The 22,785-nt window shown below is 38.9% G+C and overlaps 2 protein-coding genes across 9 annotated transcripts; one reads left to right on the top strand and one right to left on the bottom strand.

The window, feature by feature from the left end:
- Positions 1-477: 477 nt before the first annotated feature.
- On the bottom strand, positions 478-22,107 carry LOC5503201 (octopamine receptor 1). 6 transcript variants are annotated; one of them, XM_032371531.2, is made up of 6 exons: positions 21,781-21,969; positions 16,005-16,033; positions 14,229-14,310; positions 9,921-9,956; positions 7,573-7,737; positions 478-4,012 (listed from the first exon to the last, which is right to left on the bottom strand). In XM_032371531.2, exon 6 carries the CDS (start codon positions 2,711-2,713, stop codon positions 1,589-1,591), a length of 1,125 nt encoding a protein of 374 aa, XP_032227422.1. In that variant the 5' UTR covers positions 2,714-4,012; positions 7,573-7,737; positions 9,921-9,956; positions 14,229-14,310; positions 16,005-16,033; positions 21,781-21,969; the 3' UTR covers positions 478-1,588. The 6 variants fall into 6 exon arrangements, with proteins under 6 accessions (XP_032227422.1, XP_048578505.1, XP_032227420.1 ...); XM_048722548.1 differs by lacking the exons at positions 7,573-7,737; positions 9,921-9,956 and adding an exon at positions 22,017-22,107 and having other exon boundaries at positions 21,781-21,838; XM_032371529.2 differs by lacking the exon at positions 7,573-7,737.
- Positions 16,687-20,460, top strand: LOC125560635. 3 transcript variants are annotated; one of them, XM_048722545.1, is made up of 9 exons: positions 16,690-17,811; positions 17,890-18,030; positions 18,150-18,366; positions 18,470-18,581; positions 18,664-18,769; positions 18,862-19,053; positions 19,179-19,200; positions 19,278-19,429; positions 20,268-20,460. In XM_048722545.1, the coding sequence occupies exons 1-9, from the start codon at positions 17,731-17,733 to the stop codon at positions 20,412-20,414; spliced, it is 1,170 nt and encodes a 389-aa protein (XP_048578502.1). In that variant the 5' UTR covers positions 16,690-17,730; the 3' UTR covers positions 20,415-20,460. The 3 variants fall into 3 exon arrangements, with proteins under 3 accessions (XP_048578504.1, XP_048578502.1, XP_048578503.1); XM_048722546.1 differs by lacking the exon at positions 20,268-20,460 and adding an exon at positions 19,505-19,722 and having other exon boundaries at positions 16,697-17,811; XM_048722547.1 differs by lacking the exon at positions 17,890-18,030 and having other exon boundaries at positions 16,687-17,811.
- Positions 22,108-22,785: the final 678 nt, after the last annotated feature.

A 22,785-nucleotide genomic window follows, 5' to 3' on the forward strand; every position in this document is an offset into this window, starting at 1 on the left:
TATGGAAGTATGGTCTTTTTTTCTCACGTTTCGTTCTATCTGAGGGTGTTCGATCCGCGTCAATTGGCTCTACATACCTTTATTTCTATAACATTTCCGTACTTTTTTTTTACTTTTTTATGAATTTTAGCTGCCGTTTTAGCTTATCGCAAAAAAAAAGCTTTGTTCTCGATCTCAGGAGCTGATATTTTGGCAGCTGAAGTGAAAAAGCCCCCCCCCCCCCTCCCCAAATAAGGTACCCCCGAAAAATCCCCGAAAAACAAAAATAAATGTAAAAAAAACGCCCCCGGGCATTACACTGGAATGTACCCGATTTGCGGTTGCGATTTTTTTAATTTCGGTGAAATAATCTTTAAGCCGCTACCAGAAAAGAAGCCAAAGACGACGTTGTTATTTTACAAAACTTACCTTTTCGACACTAGATGCTCCAATTAAGTGTATTATTAAGTTTAAAATATGTCTAGATCAACAGCAATATTTGATAATCGTTATTTTAATATTATTTTTTTTAATTAACAAAGCAAGAATCACAGCCTTGTCTCCTCCTAGTAAAACTGTAAAATATCGCTCTCGATCGCAGCTAATTTGACCGTACGATCGCAACTGATCGCGGATTGGTCTCGCACATGTTCGTATAGAAACGCGTGTGCCTAAGCGATCGCTAGCGATCATATAGAGCCAGCATTTTTGGGTCAACCTGTCCTTGCGTGAGGCTCGTATTGCTGCGTGAGGCTCGTATTGCTGCGTGAGGCTCGTATTGCTGCGTGAGGCTCGTATTGCTGCGTAAGGCTCGTATTGCTGCGTAAGGCTCGTATTGCTGCGTAAGGCTCGTATTGCTGCGTAAGGCTCGTATTGCTGCGTAAGGCTCGTATTGCTGCGTACGGCTCGTATTGCTGCGTACGGCTCGTAATGCTGCGCAAGGCTCGTATTGCACCGGTGGCGGTATCGGGGGAGGTGGAGAGGAAGGCTGACAGGCGCCGCCCAAAATTCATTATAGCTAAATTTGAAAACTTCGTAGTAAATTCAAACTCTTCAACTCCTCCTCCTCTCGTTGTCTACACCTATGTACACTGCCAAACTGTCGGGGGTAGCCTACGATGATTTTAATTGACGGGTCCTTCCCCAAAGATGTAAGGCGTGGCGCCTGGAAGCGCCACGCCGTGCATCTCGTGTATTACCACAATCACCGGTTGTTTAAGTGGTCCTTGTAGCTAGTGCTGGGCCTGACGATACCTCATGACCTATTTAGATAGACGTCACGCGGTTATGCTGCTTTTTTGAATGCCGGGAAGATAGGGTGTTTATCATCCCGATGTTTGTAGCCATCGCTGGGAGTATAGACCTATAGAACATTATTACAGGGTACCAAATGACCTTGAAACCTACGACACACTAGGTGATTTTGTAACGCTTGTGCGAGCGAATTTCGTCGGCTGATCGCCAGGTCTGTCTGCTGCCGCGGCAGCGAATTCTAGATGTCTGATTCGTCAAATCTAATTTGCCGGCTATACGGCGATGAAATTCGCTCATACGAACGTACAAAATCGCCTAGTGTGTCGTAGGCTTAGATAAACCCGATGTTGTCTGGTTATACTGCACTCTCGAAAGCCGGGTAGATGGGCTCTGTATCGTCTCGGAGCTGGTAGCCATCGCACTGATGCAGGTAGTCCTCGCTGTAGTTGTAGTTATTCCGTTGAGACACTTGGCCATTTAGATCATTATTATTTCCGTGGAACAACGGGCCATTAATATTATGGTTTCCGTGATGCAATTGGCCGTTAGGCAGGTCTGCGACACTTGGTACATTTGACGAGCGATATGAGCGAAAGCTTGACCTACTCTTGGCAATTGTTCTCCGTCCCCACATCTTCTTCAAGGCACGCCTAAAGTCTGGTTTCATGAACGAGTACAAGACAGGATTGACAAGCGAGCCTAGAGCCAGCGTAAACGGCGATATTACAAAGATCCACGGCGGAACAACCCCTATTCTATCCACAGCGGCGGCGATGGTATAGAACAGTACAGGAAACCAGCTTAGAATGAACATGATAGCGGCGATAGCGAACACTTTCGCTACTTTCGCTTCGGACGATAGTTTGCGCATTTGGCGCCGTCGTTCACGTGCGTTTTGGGTCGCCGCCTGCGTCGCACACAAGCTAAGCTTTCGTTCTTTTTGTACGCATTTATGTACCGACATATAAATCCTCACATGTGCGTACATGATAAAAAAGAACGGCAGAATCGCACAGACAATGAACGTGATGAAGATGTAGACTTTGTTAACAAGGGACTTAACCTCGCCGTGCCATGCCAATGCTGGGAGAAGTGCGATCGCCAACGAGACCAGCCATATAACAGGTATTATGGCCTTGAAGAACTTACTAATGACCGCCTGGTACTTGAAAGGCTTTAACACTGCAAGGTAGCGATCGAAGGTCACGGCGCATAAGTTGGATACTCCGCAGAACAGCACAAGCGCGTATATGATGTTCAAAGCAATCTTGGACTGGTTTTGTAACTCCACGTTGTACTGAAGGAAGAGGCCTATGCCAGTTAGGATATCCGAAACAGCTAAGGACGCTACGAACCCATTAGTATAAGTGCGCATAGTCTTGACCTTGTACACTAGTACACAGACACCTGTGTTTGCCACGATCACTAGTATAGCAAGGATGCTTAGTGGTAGAACCACTGATATATCGTATTCACTCATTTGATATACGCCTATCCCTCCTATCTTCTCAATCCAATCCAATCCAATCAAATGCAATCGTCTTTTACAGATGTCTGTGTGTTGCCGTCTTCGAAAAGTCACAAGCCGATTCTGTTGTCGTTTTAGTGGCCAATACTGGGACGAATGTTAAATGACGCTTTTTAACAACAAAAAACCTGCGCATTCTTTGCAAATGGCGCTTTTCGATACGTTTCCCCTTGCGCTCAGTTTGATGAGATTCCGAAGAAATTGTCGTATTCAATCTCGTTTTGTTTTTTTATCGAAATGTCGTATCTCACTTTGTGATTGGCCTTCGCACTATCTCCCCTTCAAGCCACTTACAAATTATGAGTTATTGGAAAACGCTCTAGATTTCAGTAGTCGGCCTGTAAAATACGACGAAGCAAGAATAGTCCACCGCTTTGATCAACCTACAGGCTTTTTGTAATTGTATCATTGCTTTCCTCGAACCACCGATTACTACAAACTTTTGATTGGTTCTTGGCATACGTAATTGCTTCCGAGCCGTTAAATTGCAAAGTTATTATATGGAGAAAATGACTTCGACCTTCGCAAGCGCTAGTATTGTGTCTACATCTAAAAGACCTTCCCTTCTCTTGAATGTGTTTTACCCGCAGGCGAAGGCGATAAAAACAGTTTGAATAAAATTTATGTTAGACGCGCGTGAACAGTTTCCTCAGATACCCCATACACTCAAAGAATATTTGACAAATCACTTGTACTCCGTCGACAGGGGCTTTTCTCTGACTTGAACTGAACACTGTTTGTTTTGTTTTTCTTCAGTTGCGCAATGTTTTGTTTTCGCGGATGTACTTGTTCAACTAGTTCTTTTTTTGTCCTCGTAGCCTTACAGAAGATCGCGAATACCGCGAGCTGCGTCCACTTACGAATCCACTAGAAACATCGCGATCAATCCCAAGACAACCTCTACCCTTGACCCCTTTCAATGATGAAAGTTCCCACTACTTTGTCTTCGCATGTAGAGCTTCCGTGAAGTGGATCACCACTCAGATGCATTAAGGTTGAATAGCATGTTACACGCTAACCGGTTGTTGTTCTGTACTAATCCATGTATCACTGGCACTGAGGTGCTCATGCAGGTTTCACCGAAGACGTGATGTATGCTAAGGTTCTCTTGTTTGCTAATTAATAAGTAGCTTTTACGGGATTACAATGGAACTCGAAGGGATATTTCCTGTGGAATATTGTTTTCACTTTCGTTGCGTGGCTGAGAGAGTCCAAGGCGCCATTCGAATTCCCATATTTAGCTTGTTATTCCTGAAAACAAAGCAATTGTTAGAAGAATAGCACAAAACTAAATCAACAAAATCAACTATTTGTAAAAACGTCAAGGACCTACATTTAGCTAGGTGGCAACAGAAGCTTTTATCAGCAAATTATATTTGTTGTTGGGCTACTGTTGTTAAACTTATCTCCCAAAGTACGTTACAAATGACTTCTTTTTAATTCCAAACCGTTGTTGCCCGCAGAAGAGCTGTTATCTAACCAACCAGTCAAATAACAACCACCTCCCCAAGTTTTTTCTAACGAAATGTCTTGAAATGCAAATTTTTCCAGTATATAAATGAATAATGAAATTGTAGATTATATAGGTGTTTCCCCGCGCAATAAAATGATTTTTGTAACAGGTAATTATAAGTGATATGTGCGGACCATCTCTGAAGGTTTCTAGTTCTACGAGTAATGACATGCGGAAAGGTGATTAGATCGCGCAAAGTCTTTGTCCAATTATGCATTTTTACAATCGAGTTGACACTTTACAAAGATTTAATTAGCTCAAAGCAAACTCGGCATGTGGATAAAGTTGAGGCAAGGAGTAGAATGGAATATGAATAAAATTGTTTCTTATTAAAATACTTGGTGTGTAAGGGAAGAAAACCAATTAGAGGCGATAGCAAATGGGAGTTATCATTGGAACCCACTTATAACGATAAGAGGAAACAAACGAAATTTATTATTTAAGGCCAATATGTGAAATTGTGTAGCTAAAGGCATTGTTGTTCTTTACTTCTCAAACAAATGTGAAGTATTTTTTTTCTAATACTCTAAACAAAGTATCAAAATACAAAAAAATTGTATAATACAATTTGCATGTTTTCCCCTGCGTATTTTACAAATAGAATGAACGATTAAAGAGAGCGACATCTAGTATGACTTGAGTCTTTTGGATTCCAAATAATATGAAGAATAAAGATTTAATTTTGGAAAAAGAAAGCAAATATGGTCTAAGTTTGCTTTAAGGGCTAAACTCGTAAGGAATAATTAGATAGAAATGATACCTGCGGGCAATAAAAAAAATCCAATAATATGCAAGGATTAGGAAAGAAAATTAAAAAAAAAAACGGAAATATCTCGCCTCCGTCTATTAGAATAACTATGTTATCCTAACAACACAAACCACGACACTGGCTGTAGAGTGGCTTCAGCGGTCTTTGATTAGAAACTACACCATGCCATTTCAATGCGTGTTTTCAAGTTTTAGGTCTTTTTTTTCGGTTTCTTTTAGCCTATATCTCGCAACGTACTGCCTCGCTAGGAATCGCATTAGTTGCCCGGGTATAATATCATTGTAAGGCTAAAGATAATTGCTTTTTAACCTTTTTAGATCGTTTCGCCCTAGGTAGTAGGGAACTAAATCTTTACGTACAGCGCGTTGGTCACGATCTTGCTTTATTTGAAACCTGATACACATCACATGTATTTCTTTCCCCTTCTGAGAAATGATAACTGGTTTAATAAACTCTTCCAAGCGTCTGTTGTAACTGTGTAATTTCCATTTTAATAATATATTGTCTCACGTCCGAATAAAACCCGGAAATTCTATCCAACAGTTCAGCTAGGTGACTCAGATTATTATTATGCATGGCATAAGATTATCCCGTGATCTGGTGATTGGAATTGGAATAGATGAAATAGAAATTAGGTAAACATTTGAAAACAAAATTGGTAATATTCAACACTGCAAATGTCCACCCCCAACATTGCTAGTTATAATCGTTTTCAACTTGATCCACGCAAATTGGATGGCCCCCTGCGGTCCCTTTCTAGAGTAACATAATACCCTGTTTTGGTAGTAAAATAAAGCAATTCGGGAAGTTTTAATAATATAATCATATGGTTTAACTACGTGACGCTTCTTTACGTTGTAAAGAGAGAGGGAGTTCTAATGCGATTTGACAAGCGCTCTTGAAAAATGAAATATATATATTAAAATTAGTTTGCTCGTAATGGACTGATACTCTTGAGGATGACTTTTTTAAATAACATATCTAAAAATTTATTTTCTTGCTTTTTTATGATTTAAATAGTTAGATACTAACTATGGAAGGTTACCAGAGAGCATGTTATGGCGAATGCGAAATAAATAGTAAAAAATGGTAAATAAAAAAAAGAGGGAAGAATGCTAAACAAAAACATAAGATAGTAAAGCTGTAAAGTAAAGAGTATTAAGTTTTCCCTCGAGAAATCCATTATCATACCCGCAGTTCTTCAACACGGGTATTTAAACAAAAAGAGTAAAAGAGTTAAATTCAGGATTGGAATGATACATCATTCTCGTTTATGTGTCTATGGCTTTCAGAGACAAGGAGTAAGCTATTTTTACGTTACCCATAAACCAATGCGGGCTATGAAATATGGATTCCCGAGTGAAAACCTTCGTTTGGAAATAAGTGTTATGGCTTTGTATTAATTTTTTTTCTTATAAATTGTTGTCCATTTTATTGCTCAGATTCCCAAAAACCTTCTGTAGCACCGCAATCAGTAACATTGGGCTTTCTGTTCTGGTTGCTACCCGTGCGTTTCATCGTCAAAACGGCCGAAAATTTGTTTGTAGATAAAACTTTTAAAGCATAAGCTAGATCATTCTGGTACGTCATTGATCCATAAGTCAGAAATTTTGTAGCCGAATACGAAAATAAACGTCCCGTGGAAATACTGAAAAGGCATAAAAGACCCTTTTTATTCTTTCGGGGGTGGTCAGATTTTCAGTAGAAAAGTCCCTCCCCCTTAAAATTAGGTCCACTTTTACGGATCCCCCCCCCCCCCCCCCCCCCCAGATCCCGGGTAAAGGCCTGCCCATTGTACTTTTGAACTCATTCATTTGCGCTAAACTACCTTGTCGTTAGATGTGGGCGGGCCATTAGATGTTTTAGGCGGGGGTGCGGCTTTTTTTGCAGGATTTTTATTTTGGAACCGTGGCTGTGCTCGTTTTTTTTAGTTTCGTATGCTGTCGCTCTGGAGGATTTTTTTCAAGGAATTTTTAGCGGTGAATCTAATAAGGCGAAAATGGACGCAAGATAACATTAATCTCAATTAATGAAAACCAAACGCATCTACTATAATTATGTTTTATAAAAAGATTGAAGACATGGAGAATTTTCAGGAACCGCGAAGCATACATCGTTTTTTGTAGCATTATTGGCTTTAAAACTTTGGTTACATCGGTGATTGTTCCAGTAAATGTACTAATAAAAAAGAATGTATTTTTAGATATCTCATCTTTGAATTATTAGTGAAACAAGAACTGTTCAAGTGTATTGATTGGCGAGGCACACTGTCTTTATTCACTGGCTTTATTATGGGGTCAAATGGCAGTTTGCACTAGGTTCGGTTATAAACCGGCTTGCACCTTTTTTTTTTCTGGTCACTTGTCTTGCAGGATTTTTTTTAGTGAAAGGCTTGCGCGTTATTTTTTTTTGGGATCTCCGCAACCACCCCTTAACCTTGTAATGGTCCGCCCCTTAGGTGAATCGATTAGTAAAGCATTACCATGACCTGTCAGGTTAACATCATGTATGGCGAACTAGCCTGCGTACATTTTTCGCGCGGCCATATTCCTCGCTCGCTCTCTACTCCTGCTGAAACTCCACAGAAACGCTTGCTACGCAGGCTAATGGCGAACAGGATTAGGCAGACGTCAAGATGGGACAGGAGTTTTAAAAAGTCTGAAACCTTCACCGTGGAAACAAGCAAAGACGTGCCTGATAAGCGGAAAGGCAAACAGATTAGAAGCGGCACGGGCGACAGGCGCGAAAACTAACCATGGCAACGGACCAAAAGCCACCATGATTTCTACTTTTCCTATGCAGGGGCTTATTTCTATGATATTATATAACTGTTTACAGTTTATAAAGTTCATACACCCTTTTTTTATATAACCTTATTTTTATAAGAACGTCCAGCCTGAGATTTTGCTAAATTTTAAGAACATGCTAAGAAAATTCTGGTGCTCTGATAGCAAAACAATTTTTGTTTTTTAGTCCTCATGCGTTTTATGCTCATAGCAACAATCTATTGCTATTAATCATTAGGGTAGTTCTCTCCCTAATAATTCATTGGTATTATGTTCTTATATACACTAAAATTTAAGAATACCGTTAGGGAAGGGTCATTGGGGGTTGCTATTTTTTAGCATAGATTTGGTGGAGGGCATCAATTTTTGATATAGGGTTTAGCAGAGGGCCTTATTATTTTTTTAACATGTATTCTGAACAATTTCTGAGGCCTCCTAAAAGTCTGGAATTTCAATTTTTCAAAATAGATTAAAAGTTAATGTGGTCCGCCTTCTCCTTGCACTTTTATGACTTCCGTTTAACTGTAGTTGAAAATCATTACCCCTAAAGTGTGGCCTCTACTATTAATATCTTTTGCAGTTTTAATTTTATTAACTTCCATCAATAAATTTACGAATTGCGATTCATGTCAAACTTTTCAGTTGGTGGTATAAATATATTTAAATAAGGTTTCAGTTAGGAAGGGGCTAATGCTGTTTTCTAATTATTAACAATAATGAGACTTGCATATATGTGAATAATGAGACTTGCATATGTGTCAATAATGAGACTTGCATATATGTGAATATAGACTTGCATATATGTGAATAATGAGACTTGCATATATGTGAAAATGGCAAAATTTTCACGGGGAAGCATGCGCCCAGACCCCCCAATACAATATGATTCACACCCCTGAAAAATGGGCTCAAAATCTGTTGGTGGTGTTTAAGTATCAGCTCTGCCGCCCCTTAAATGGGCATGTCTAAGTCAGTGCCCCTCAGTTTTTGTTGTTGTTGTTCTGGGGGAGGGCCTTTATTTTTGGTCGCTTTTCGGGGGGAGGGTCGCAAATTTTTGAACAAGGGAAAAATTTCGACTTACCAGCCCTCCCCCAGATAAATAATGACCTTTTCTTTGAGAACATATTCAGCCTTAAAATGTTCCAAAAATAAGAACGGCCCAGCCTCAACTGAAAATTAGACGTTCTTATAAAAAAAGGAGTGTATTTCATGAATTACGTTCACAACACATGTCAACTAGAAGGCATTTTGAATACTGTCCTTTTGTTATTAACTGGTTGACTTACCGACCGACAGACAGACTGACAAATGGTAAAAAGAACTTGAATAACCAATAAATAATTGATATTTGGACATTTTAAGTGAGGAAAAACATTCTCGTTTGATTATTTCCACTTAGTTATCAAAAACAAGTCCCCTGCATTTGTCAAAACGGCTAGTGAAGGGCGTATTTTTTTTTCTTTGATCCCCTTTTTAGAGAAAAATAAAACATTCGCAACATTACGATAAATCTACGGATCCTTTAGGCTATAAATACAAATACTCCTATTTCACAAAGGTTGTCAGTGCAAATGGCGAATGGCACATGGTAAATGGCTTATTACTTATTATTCGTAAAATTAAAGGTGTTAAATAAAGTCCAGCAATATCAGAGCCAAGATTTAGTAACCTTTAATGGAATTGTTATGATTTATCCATATTCTTCGAGAGGCATGGTTACTTTCGGTCGTAGAACTGCCATTTGCCAATCGCCATTTGCCATTGGCACTGACAACCTTTATTGAAGTAGTTGTATACAGATATACATATTTTAGTGGATGTCTTTCACTAAGCGCTAAAACAGTGCTCAGCTTGACAGGAGCCTTCGGTACAATCACCAGAATAAGACTCAGTGCATTCGATGCAGTTTAAGACACTTGTATTAATATTGTATGTATGTCAATTTGTGAATCTATGTATGTACGTATGCCATGGAGTGAATCTATTAAGTGGGGTTACAAAACAGATCCAATGCAGTGAGTATTATTGAGTGATTGCATATACATTTATATTATACATTCCCCTTTCTCTTAAGACACAAGCAAAACTTACCTTACAAATTTCAGTTCAAAAAATGTATTTTTGAGCCTGCAAAACAACCAAACTATGTCAATTCCATAGCTTCCCAATGTTGACTTCCTTTAACATATAGCCCCTAGTTTAGTCTGATCTTTTAAGCGTTGAAGTGAGAGCTAGCAGGGGGCGTGGTAACGTTAATTGCGGTTGTTAGTAAGCATTAACCCCTCCCTCTTTTTTCCTTTAGTTGTCAATCAAATGTGTCGAGTAGGCGTGGTTGTATCGAGGTGATGTTTCTAAAGTCGCCTTTCCATTCTCTGTACAGCATTTTCACGGATAAAAATCTTTCAACCTTAGAAATGAGGACTTAAATTATTAATGATAGTTCAACAAGCAGTTCTGATATAGCCAAAGGGTTAGATATAAGTGTACAAAGTTAAAGATTTTCGATCTAATTACGGCAAAGGTAATAACCCCAGCATATGAATACATTACGGCGGTTGTCAATGTTGTTCGAACTCGCCTACAACTCGCAACAGCTGCATCTCCTTCTGGCTTCCATCATTTAAACTCCTTGAAGTGTATTCATTGGCCAGCATTTAAAGCTGTTGCCAATCACGCCAACTATGTGCAAGGTACTGACCAATCAACAAGCAACAATGTAATTCCGTTAGTTTGGATGATGCAAGCCGTAGAAAGTTCGCATGATATATTAAAAATCGCGGTAAAATGACTGGAGCACACAGAGGGCTAGGTCACTTTTCTTTCCTCGCTGAAAAGCTCATTTGAAAAATCACAGATAAATTATGCAATACAAGATAATGAAAACACCCAAACTTAAAAGCGCTTTTTTTCCTTCACTTTTTCGTTTGTTTGTTCAACTTTGAAGTTTGAGTAACTTCGTATTTGTACCCACTTCCTCTGGATGTAGTAAACGATGTGATTTTCCGGTGAAAAAATCCGTGCGTGTTTCGTGTTGGGTATTGGCAGAGCAATCATCATATTTGTTAAGATTGATGCATTTTATCGACCGCGGTCTGCCTTTTTGTACTTGAAGGTACTTGAGGCTCGGCTATTAGTGGTATAACTTGGTGGTACATAAAAACAAAAAATAAACTAAATAATATTTGTGTTTGATCTTCAAGATCTTCTCGACTGTTTTCATATTCCAAATTGTCGAAGAGATTGGTCTGAAACTATTCGGAAAGCGATTTAATTATTTTCCGATATTCTGATAATTTGTGCGGTTAAAGCAATTAGGCGTGCCGAATGAAAGGAAATGAACGCATCAATCAAGGTATATTGGAACTTATTAACAGGAACTTTGAGACCTGATAGAAAAGAAGATCAAAATCAGGGTCATAAAAACCTTTTCTATGGTGTTGATCTTTAGCCTGATAGATTGATGTTATTCGATGTTTTGTTTTCGCGAAAAAGGAACGGAGAGGGCGGTATCGGTTTAATAGCAGGTGTTGTAATGATCGCTTCGGTTAACAGGTAATGACAGCCCAAAACAGCAAACCTCAAAATCATAAACAGCGTTTCTTAACCGTTTTTTTCACGAGAGAGTGGTAACAGGGTCATTGAGCCCGTCGCCTGCTTGGCAGAATTATTCTAAAAGCCCCATTAAAGGGCTTATTAGATTTGTTGTGGGAGGTAGCGGGTTGATTAGCTTTTATTGAAGAGCGCAATTTATAGAGAGTGAAGCATATTTCAGAAGAGCTTTTTTCCTGTTTTGAACTATCGCTGCACCCTACAAAAGCCTTTGATGCTATAGACAATGGTGTTCTCTTTAAAAGAACCTTTTATATACGTACTTTTTATATTTTTTGTGCTTTCTAGTGTTAGGTGGTGGGGGGGGTGTCTAACAAGAGAAGCCGGAGGGTGAAGTCTTGTACAGCCAAGCAAACTTAAGGAAACCTACCGAAGAATTCTTAAAGCGACAAGGTGTAGTTCCAGATAATATCCATACCCCCCCCCCCCCCCCCCCAATTGAGGGGGTCGGAGGTATGACCCCACCCCCTCTTGAATTTCCAAACGCCTGGAAAAAATAAATAAAGGGAAAAAGTGCATTTTACTCCAGCTCCCCTCTGGAAATTCCTGGGCGTTTAATTTCCAATCAGCTCAATGGGGGAGGTATGGATATTTTCTGGGACTACACAATCATGGTTTTGATAAAAAAAGTCATATCTCCACGCGAAAGTATATTTTGCGTCATCTTGGACTAGTAAGAACAATGTAGAGTCGCTGGTTACTATCAGACTACCCCCTTGTGTCTTTATAAAAAGTCAGCAGTGAACGCAGCGCGCCGGAAAGACTAGATATTCGGAAATACTCCCAAGTTCTAGCCGGTTCGGCGACGTTATTAAAAGTCTAGCATCGTTCCTCTAAAAACACTCAAACAAAGGGAGAAACAATAAATCTCTCAGAAAACTTAATATCTTCACTTTCTATCTTTATTTGGGTATAATCTATCACATATCAGGCATCTTTAATTTGTATCTTGGCGAAAAGGACGGTAATTCTTACTTGGCAAATGATCCGTGTGTGGGCAGAGTGCGCGCGCATCCCCCCTTGGCAGCTAAAAAGTGGGTCATTTCTTATTTTAAGGGCCGCAGTCAAAATTATACCTATAACCCCCCCTCCCCCCAGCAAATCCTGATATGCATCGTCATAAAGGCATTGTAAATGAACTGCTTTTTAAACATTTAGTTATAATGAAGTACTTGTTTATTCATATTTTATACATCTTTGAAAAACTAAGTAATAATTCATTGCTGGTTGTTATGTGGCTTCCATCCCCTTGAGTATGTCGACAAGATTGTGGAAATTATCCAAACCCAACAATTTTTTTCTCCAGCAATTAAAAAGCAAAATACGTATTGAACATCTACGACTGCGTACCCTCCTCTCCTACCCTCCCCTCCGCATCTCACCCTCCCCTCCCCTCGAGCCGAGTCTCCCAAGCATATCAAGAAAATTTAGCCAAAAATAGTCGTTTTTGCCAAACGCGGTCACTTCCATATAAGGAAACTAATATATTCCTAACAAGTGACTGTGATCATTTTTGGTCGATGGAGAAAGTATCTGAAAAGAAACTAAGATTCCTCGGTACCAGTCCCTCAAAACGACAACGTTTTCTTCATATGAAAAGACGATTGACCGCGCGACTTTTATAAATCGCGTTTACAGAAAGGCCATTCAGAAAGGTTCATTTTACAGAGAACCACGGAAACATGTGGAATATCATTAGACAATTTGACGATATGCAATGACATATATTCGACATATATACACATACGATGAATGAACAGGATATCGTAAAATAAAATTTACTAGGTTTAGATGTCACTATTTGGGTATAACTAGAAATCTACAGACAAGCTGTCGAAAAAACTATAGGTGGTATGAATAGAAATCTACAGACAAGCTGTAGCAAAACAGGGGGTATAACTAGAAAATATTTAGACATACTGTACAAAAAAGATGGCCTGAGTATGCCAAACAAAGGAAAACTAAGTAGTGTTGCTGACCATCCGAGCATTAGTCCTTCGGCGGATCATTTAAAGGTTTTTATTTGTTCCGACGATGGGTAATTGCTCAAAACGTCAGCAAGAGACTGAAAAGATACCACTTCAACCTTTTTCCCACGTCACGAGCAGTCTCATCCCTCTAGGAGATGTGTTCAAGAGGTCTCGAAATCGTGGGGAAAATATTTCGGAAAAAGGCTGTGAAATATAAAGGTTACCTAGCAAAGTACCAAGTGCGAAAAAGCTTCCATTTCCATCGGCTGATTTTAAGGTAGCCACTGCTATAATTTAGACTGGATTTGCTAAAAGATCAAACTTTGTTTAGATTGTTTTTTTCGGGATTTTAACACATTGTGTGCCTTCCAAAACAATAACAAAGTTGTGGCTGCTTGACAAGGTCTCTTTAAAGCAATGGCAACCAAGTGCTGTTGTAGTGATAGATAATTACAGGTGGCTGCTGGAGATGTTATGTTTTTTTTTTTTTTTAACTCAAAACCTAACCTAACCCAGGGGTTTGAGACTAGGACCCTTTTGAGCAAAATCTTTAGGCCATCGCATTAAGAAATTACGGTTGGCGCTGTCTTGTCCCAAATGCATTTTTTGTTTCGTGTTCATCTTGTTTGTAAGTTCTTGACATCTTTCGCAATGGCGAACCAGAGGTTCTTCCTTTGGTTTAATAGAACTATTAAAGGAAATATTAAATGCAGAGAATACAAGGCAAGAAAGATTTGGGTACCACCCTTCGAAATATTCTGGGTCCACCTCTATCAATTCTTGTTTATGCTGTTTGTTTTGTGTTTGTGGCCGTACTAACCTGTGCGCAGTTTTGCGTCACCGCCGAGTCTGCTTAATCCCAAGAGCTTCGTATCATCGCGACATCTCTGAGCGTCTTCTCCCTAATAAACGAACCCTGTTCAACTTATATTTAAAACCATCTGTTTATTTTGAGGTTTTGAATTTGACAGCTCTGCTCTGCCGCAACCAGTCACGAACTCTGTCTTAACCCAAATATTTATAAGGGCTACGTGACATATTTGGCCTTCGCCAATTCTCATATTTGGTCTTCGCCCAAAGTTATCCAAAAATCACGTAAAGATTAAGGCTTAGTCTTTCTTCTCCATTCCAAGCTAGTTTTCAATTTAAGTCAGAACAGATTATATGCGTGTGTTTGTATACACCTATATCATATAAGGTTGCACTCAGAGAATCCATCGTTGCCTGCAGTGCTTCATGGGTATCAAATAAATAAAACGAAAAAACCTAAATAGAAACAAACATTGATATGCAAAGCTACAACCTTCTTGTTTTTGTGCTTGTAAATATTTTCTGTTTTTGATTCAGATGTGATATTTATTAACTTATGAAATTAGATAAAAACAATAGCGAAAGGGTGTTAGGCGATGAACACTGTTGAGTCGCTTACTGTCGCGTGTCACACTGTAAACAGCTGCACAAATATTAATTTCACGAAAGTCGACTATTTTTTATTTAAAATTCCGTTTTATTGTGTTAAAAAAACTTATTCATAAAAGTGTTTTTTCTCACTATTTTGCTTTATGAAGTGACTGCTCTTGTTTTTAATGGTGGGAATGCACCTTGAGCAAAGATAGAAGCAAATTCAATGATTACTCCGTGTTTGGGTCGAATTGAGGGTTATATCCATATCCAAAAAATTCGCGTATACTGAATTTCGCTTAGAAAACAACTTTGCTTCTAATCTCGGTTTAGTTTCTTTTTATACAGTTTTTGTGTGTACAAATGATAAGAGGCGTATTTAACTATTTAATGCTAACGATAATATCTGGAATATTGTTCACTCACTGTATTTTACTCTATAAATTGACCACCTCTATACTATCAGCCATTTTACGGTCACAAATATTATCTTTATTTGTACTTAACACCTCTATTAAGCGACCGGAAAGTGATAAGGAAGCGCCAAGCGACCTTTGGTGGTATTTTGGCAAGAAATAAAAATATGTTTGCTGAAATAAGACAACATCCTTGTTCAGTTGGTTGTGAAACACGCTCCAAGGTAATTAGCGTAATTGGACTTTGCTGACGGTATTTGTTGTGGACATACCAATCTTTACGCTCATAAAAATCTCAAATAAGTTTTGATAAAAAGAGGGGAGGTAAGACCAGGTACTAGTCAAATGAGAAGGGGAAAGTTCTAGGTGTTCTTTTCTATGATTGACATTGTCAAATGTACTAATGCTAGTTATATTCAACCCTCCCCCCCCACCCCCACCCCCCCGCCCTCGGGAAAAGTAATTGACCGTCCTGGGGGAGAACTAAAAACTTCGAGACACAAAGTTAAAAACGCGCACAAAAAATAATCTTAGTTGCTGTTTTTTTATTTAAACGGTTTACAAAAGTTCATTCAATTCATCTCGTTTTTAAAGTATTTGTCTTGTATTTGTACTGCATTCATTACGTTTCTAAATCATTGGTTTTGTATTCATGTGTTTCTTTCACTATTTCAAGTTTTAATTTTCGTTTTTTTTCCACTATCACTAGAGTTGTGCTGCGTATTCAAGAAAGGGTAATTTTTTCGGTGGCTGTGACAATATATGAAGATCTGTCTTACCTTTAGGCAGAGGAGAGTGTGAACATTATCTGCAATAGAAGGACATGTCACTCAAACGAAGACAAAAAGACAGTTCGATCTCAGTTTCGAGAGCACGTTCTGCCTGACACATCCCTTGATATGTGTATTATTCAGCAAACATGCTATTTTAAGCGCTTTCGTATGCATTTTATTCATAAATATGCTATTCTTGGGACGTTTGTATGTATTTAATTTAAAGACCATGAATGAAGGTGCTTTACTATGTTAAATACAACTTATATGTTAAAAAAAAATGCACCTTGCGGAGGCGCGTGACATGTCTGTGGAGTGCGGTATTTCGGTTTTGCTGCGCACGAGACAGCCTGCCAAACTCAAGATGATTGAATTGATCCGAAAAGAAACACGATATTTTGCGAAAGTCACGAATATTCCACATTGGCAAGAGGTCCACGGATTATATGCATTTGCGGCAAAAAAAAAATAAATAAAATTTAACATTTAACCTTAATAAGGGCATTATAAAAATAAATCATATTATATGGAAGTTATGTTATCCTTCTAATCTTGTGGTAAACCCCCTGACAAACACACTGTAGGCATTTTGTGTTTTTAGTTTTGTTGTTGTAGTTGCTGCTGTTGTTCTTGTTTTTGTTTTTGTTTTTTTTTGTTTTTAATGTTGCTATTGTTAGCGTTGTTGTCGCTCATATCAAACTTTTGGTGTTATTCAAACTCGCTCGGCCGCTTTTTTAGAGACTGAGACTAGGAGCTGTGTAACCTGGCAAATTACAAATGGGTTTTCTCTGAGCTATCCAAGATGGCGGACGAAGAGCGATTATTTTTGGAAAACAGGGCTATTTAACCTGAGATTTCTGCTTATAGAAGCGAAAAATACCTATTTTTCTCATCAAATACCCCTGTAGGGGCTAGATCTTTCTTCTGCCAGCCTAACTTGTGGAAAAAAGCCCTCGTAGGTATTTTAATCGACTACGTCCTTGTGTGATCCTGATGCTGAAGAGTACAGAAACACCCGAAGGACGAGAAGCTAAGTATTCCTTTCTAATATTTCCGTTTTTTGTTTGTATAATTTTGGCGCAATTCTTATCTAGATAATCTTCACGGGTTGTTTTTTGGGGATCATCTTGCAGAATCTCGGTAAACTTAGGCGGGAAGAGGTTCAAAAGTTTAGTCGTCTCGTTTGCTTGTTCATGATAGATATCTACTAAAATGATGGTGCAAGGGTATTTGACAAATTTTTCACAAGGTCCTCCATTGAAAAAACAAAGATTGGCTTACATGCTACCTCAAGTCCGTGAAATCGGGCTGTGTGATTCTCGGGACTCGAGAATCGGAGAGCTCGAGAATCAGCTGTCAGAGCTAAAACATCGACTCGCTGATGTTGTCAAAGAGAGAGATGGCATGAGAAAGGAGCTAGGCAAGGAAAAAAGCCCTTTCTTCAGCCGAGAAAGCCTTTTTGTGACCTTGAGCCAAAAGCTCAATTTCACAAAAAGTCAGAGATTAAAAAATGGCTTGAGAAGCAATTTGAGAAGCTTCCAACAGATTGGAAAGTTGTTGAGGTTTGTTTAGAATTTTTGTACACATGGAAACAACCTAAATTTACCAATTCTGTTATAATGGCATTTGTTTATCATAAAATGTTTCCTTATCTCTAGGTTCAACTTGAAGTTGGTCAGTTTTGCCCTACATTTCAATGTTTCCTTATCTCTAGGTTCAACTTGAAGTTGGTATGGTCAGTTTTGCCCTACATTTCAATGAGAGGGTTGAGCCTGAGGAGATTGACCATAAAAAGATCCAAAGAGCTCTCAAGGTAGGTATTATAGAAGTACATGTACAGTACTGTAGGTTTCTTATTTTTTCTATATTTAGATTATTTTTATAATCTCAGGCCAAAGATGATGGTGATGTTTCTGACTCAGCATACCATGAGCTAAAGATGGTAGCTGGGTCCAGCTTGCCATCACTGTATGGGATACAGAAAGAGAGAAAAGCTCAAAATGCAATCATTCCTATTACAGAATTTGAAGGGGTTAGTCTGTTGATAGTCTTAATTCTGATTTGCTTTGTGCACAGCACATTTTGCATCCTTTAAAACAAGCAAATACTGTACAAACCCAATAATTCATTAAACAAAGTTTCTCCTTTCAGAATGCAAAAGGATGTTCAAGATCCATCAAGGACATTCTAAGTTATAGTTCAGATGTCATTGGAAATGCAGGGGGCAATGTTATAACCCTTCGGTTTTCTGGTGATGGTAGAAAAACCACCAAAAAACTCGGGAGTGTTATGACAACCTTCTGCTTTCCAGCAGAAAACTCTGTTAAAAGAAGCCCAGAAAGGGAATACTGTATATCTATATATGATGGTGAGTTGGTTGCAGCTAATTTATTGCAGCTGTAAGTGAGAACAAATCTTCCTAATGATATAGTCAACTAAAGCCATATATCTGTGAACACTTTTTATTATAGGCAAGGAGTCATATGACATCCTAAAGGCGACCTTGAGAGGGGTTTTTGATGAGATGAAGGCCCTAGGGAGAACTGGCATTCTTGTTAATGGCCTTGAATACACTATTGATTGGTAGGTTTCATTTTTTTTGCAACCAATAATCTTATGATCTGGCATTAAACAGGACATATGTAACTTTTATCCCTTTTTTAAGGGTGATGGAGGAATGTAGGAAGTTCCATCTGAGGTCGACAGGCACCAAGGACTTCCTACGTGCCACACTCAAGGATCATCTTGACCGCAACAACATAGTGTTTGAGGTATGATTTTTATTTTCATTATAAAAAAGACCAGCACACCCAGGATACTACTGTGTATAAAGCTAATTTAACAATTGCTTTGTGTTTTGTAGCCATCGTCCACTCCCACTTGTGAGAAAACAGTTCTTAGCATATCAGAGCTGACACAAGTGTGGAAAAGTTTGATGGTCCTCACTGATGCTCTTGGGGCAAATCCTGGAGATGAAGCATATCTTCGAGCAGATGCTTTTCAAGAAAAGGCCCGCCAATGGGGAACCAAATTTAGAAAAGCCACGTTTGATGAGGTAATTCTACATCCCTGTGGTTAGTTGAACTGGCAGGACACAAGCCTCATTTGATCATATGTCACTGAAAAAATAAAATCAGTAGATATATTATTTTAATTGTGCTTTCTTTTATCTCTCCACAGGATGTAATTCCATATATACATGGTAAGATTAAAATGAGATTCCTTAATTGACTTGGGATCTCCGAGACCAAGTAATTTTATGCATTTTTTTCTCTACAGTTCTTGTTTATCATGTCCCCCAATTTTTGGAGATTCATGGCACGATCCACCAGTTCAATTGCCAGACAGTGGAAAAGAAAAACCACATGCAGAACAAGACATTCCACAGGGGTAGCCAGAAAGGGGGGAAAAATAGCAACTACACTGTACAGGTAATTCCAAGTGAAAAAAACGTCATGTTATCTAGACTAATCGCTTGCTACAACTGTGTATTTTTATCTCTATAGATCATGGAGAGGGAAAACAGAAAACTGTTCAGTAGGGAAAATAATTTGGAAAGGGTCAAGAGAAAATATCAAAAGCAGTGAAGACAAAGAAAAAATGTATTTATTTATTTATTATATTTTTGGTGCTATTTATTACTGTTGTAAATATCACTATTTATAACTTGTATAACTATTTGTACCCACATTATTATATAAAGGCATTAAAACCATCAAAACAATCTGTATCATTCCCTGGATCTAAATTCCCCCTCTTTATTTTCGACTGGAAATACAGTGAAATCGGTTGAAACAGATGTCAACAATTAGTTTATATAGAGAGATTTTAACTTACCGAGCCATAGTTGTGAAGCATATTCCGTCTACGCCGTACGAAGCTGATCTCCAAAAAGCTCAGCGGGGGATACTTGCGCTCTAGCGGTCGACACATACTAGGCCTTTCTTCCTCTGACCCATATTCAGAGATGTAAGTACAACGGGGGCACGAACTATGATCATAATTAATCCTTAGCTCGTATCCTCATGATATCCACATCTTCGAAGATGAGTCAACTTCACATATTGTACTCGAATCTGGCAGTTGCCGAGCCATAAACTCCGTACCAATAACGGTGCCAAACTCGACAGCAGTGCACGGGAACCGAATATTACGGGTCCCTGAAAAATCCAGCTTTCGTGAGGTAGCAAAAGAAAATGTCCCTTTACCAAACAAAGCGGAAAAACCCCCCTTTGAAAGTGGGACTTTCACTTGTACTCTCCGAATGAGTCCCGTGTCATTCTCGGGTGTACGAAATTGGAGCTCATCGAACAGTGCATGTCGAATCAGCCACAATTCCTTATCCTCGGAGCAAAGAATGGGAAGCTTTTCTCTTGCTACCTCACTACTGTCGGGGTTCCCAGCATTCACGGCTAAATAGCATGACAACTGCGGATTCAATGAAAGAGAAACCGTAGAATTATATCTATCGCTGTAGCCTTTCCATTTCACAAAGGCATAGTCTCCCTCAACGTTTAAAACTCTCTCTATCTCCCAGACTTTTTCTTCTTCCTCTTTCTCTTCTTTCACGTACGTATCAACTGAGGAATGGTCTAAATATTTGACCAAGCGATCCGGTTTCTTTATAATTCTTCCACTACGAGTCTTTAGAGAATCAGTGTTTGCCGCCATGTTTGTTGGAGAAGCGCGAAAGGGGAAACTCCAGTACTTCTAAATATGGGCATATATGACCATATAAGGCACAGCGAACGAAGGACACTATCCGTGGGGAATATGTTTGATATGGTTAATGCTGTTGTTGTTATTGTTGTTGTTTGCTGTAGGTGTTGTTATTATTGCTGCTGCTTTTTTTATTGTAACTGTAGTAGTTGTTGTTGTTATAGTTGTTGCTGCTGTGTTGTTGCATTTCTTGCTGCTGTTGTTGTCGCTGCTATTGATGTTCTTTTTGTTGCAGTAGTAGACTCTGGTCCGGAATTATATTATGCAGTTTCTAACGTTCCACAGGACAAGCTTATCATGAATGGTAAAGACCACTCAAGTAAATTTCCTCCAGTGATCATGCTAGATTGTGGTTTTGCAAAACAAGGCGTGGCTTGTATAGGGACTGTGAACGAATCTTACCTCACTCCAACAACAAATCTCTCACCCCTGGTTCTAATCTATAGATTAACATGGGAGCCATAAGGGCTTTCAGAGTTAAGTGTAGCTACTTGCTCCTTCATAGATTAATCCAACATAACAACCAATCTTCTGGTTGGATTGCATATGGGAGAGTAGCTTACCCAACGCATGGGGAACTGGATTCGAGCTAACTATAAGTTAATTAAAATATCTTTAAAGATATTTATAAGGGATCGTCGAAAAGCATGTATTTTAATTACTTTGTGGTTATGTCCATGCTATTCTTATAAGAAAAATGCATATCTCGTAGTAACATTAATATTTGTCATATACGCAGGGCCTATTCATCCTGTTCTAAGCGTTGTCGCGCGTGTCATGCGGAAATGACTCACATGAAAAACACAAACTTTCTGCAATGCCTAAAAACGTTTGCCGCTTGAGCGCATAAAAAAGCGCTTGTGTAGGTGCAAAGGTGAAATAAAAATTATCCCTTGTCGCATCGCTTTAAAGTTTTCCTTTCTTTGACTTAAAGAAAAGTCTCAAAATAACTTTATAGCGTTTAAACACACTAACAATTCTTCAAATGAACTTGTTTTGCTTTAGTTTGTTTGCATTGAGATTCTCAAATAGACTGTTTTATAAGATTAGCTTTGAACCTTACCTCAGATAAACCCTTCCCGTCTATGATGAGGTTCGTTTGCGTTTCGTAGCTACACAAGCTGTTGAGACCAAAGCGCTTTGTTCTAAGTTATCATTAACTCGTTACTAAATAATTCTGCTCATTTTACGGTCTTTGCGTACAAAGCCTATTGTAGCTAGACGCTCGTATATTAAATATAAAACGTTTTCAATTATACTATCGATTATAACTGAACATATCCGATTACTGTCGCTTACATTCAAAGAACGGAAAAGATTACTTTAAGACCCCACTTGTGGTAAGATACGACAGCCGGCTTTGCTTGCAGAATGCTTAGAGGTTTGATCAAAACATTTACGTTTCTTTGATAATGCGCCTTTTGTATCAATAAAACGCCAGGTATACAAATAAACTATTTCTTTTTCTAAAATACACCGAAAGCCAGTCGTATTTCCGCCCTGAGTATGAAAACACGAGTGCGATGGACGTTTTTAGGTTTAATAGGCTTTGAGTTGCGAAAAAATAAAAACAGAATCAACGATCTGATTGAAAATAGAATAGAAAGCGTGAAAGTTTATTATGCTGTGTTTTCATGGCTAAGTGACTCGCAGTTGTACGTTTGTTTGCAGGCACAATAATTAGGAATGTGTTATTGGAAGAAATTAAAAATAGCAACGTAGCCCACGGGCAGGGCAGCGGCAGAATCGAAAAGGCGGGTACCAAAAGGCGCCATTCAAAGGCGAAGGTGACTTAGTTAATTTGGTTTAATGAGGTCTTGCTGCGTAACTTGTAGACGCTACAAGAACGTTTCCCTACATTCAGAGGACGGCATGAACGCCTTGGCCTTTATCAGTCAGAGCCCGGTACAGACACGCTAGAATTGCAAGGAAAAAACGTAAAGCCCGATACAGATATCGCAAGTATTGCAAAGGAAACACGTAGAGCCCGGTACAGACATCGCAAGTATTGCAAGGGAAACACGTAGAGCCTGATACAGACATCGCAAGTATTGCAAGGGAAACACGT

This window comes from Nematostella vectensis, chromosome 15 (genome assembly GCF_932526225.1).
Source record: "Nematostella vectensis chromosome 15, jaNemVect1.1, whole genome shotgun sequence".
NCBI lineage: Eukaryota > Metazoa > Cnidaria > Anthozoa > Actiniaria > Edwardsiidae > Nematostella > Nematostella vectensis.

Bases quoted from the DNA above. Each gene is read 5' to 3' on its own strand.
- LOC5503201 (XM_048722548.1), bottom strand. From the start codon at position 2,713: ATGAGTGAATACGATATATCAGTGGTTCTACCACTAAGCATCCTTGCT.
- LOC125560635 (XM_048722545.1), top strand. From the start codon at position 17,731: ATGGTCAGTTTTGCCCTACATTTCAATGAGAGGGTTGAGCCTGAGGAG. The intron at 17,812-17,889 runs GTAGGTATTATA...TTATAATCTCAG, and splicing joins AGATCCAAAGAGCTCTCAAG to GCCAAAGATGATGGTGATGT. The intron at 19,054-19,178 runs GTAATTCTACAT...ATCTCTCCACAG, and splicing joins GAAAAGCCACGTTTGATGAG to GATGTAATTCCATATATACA.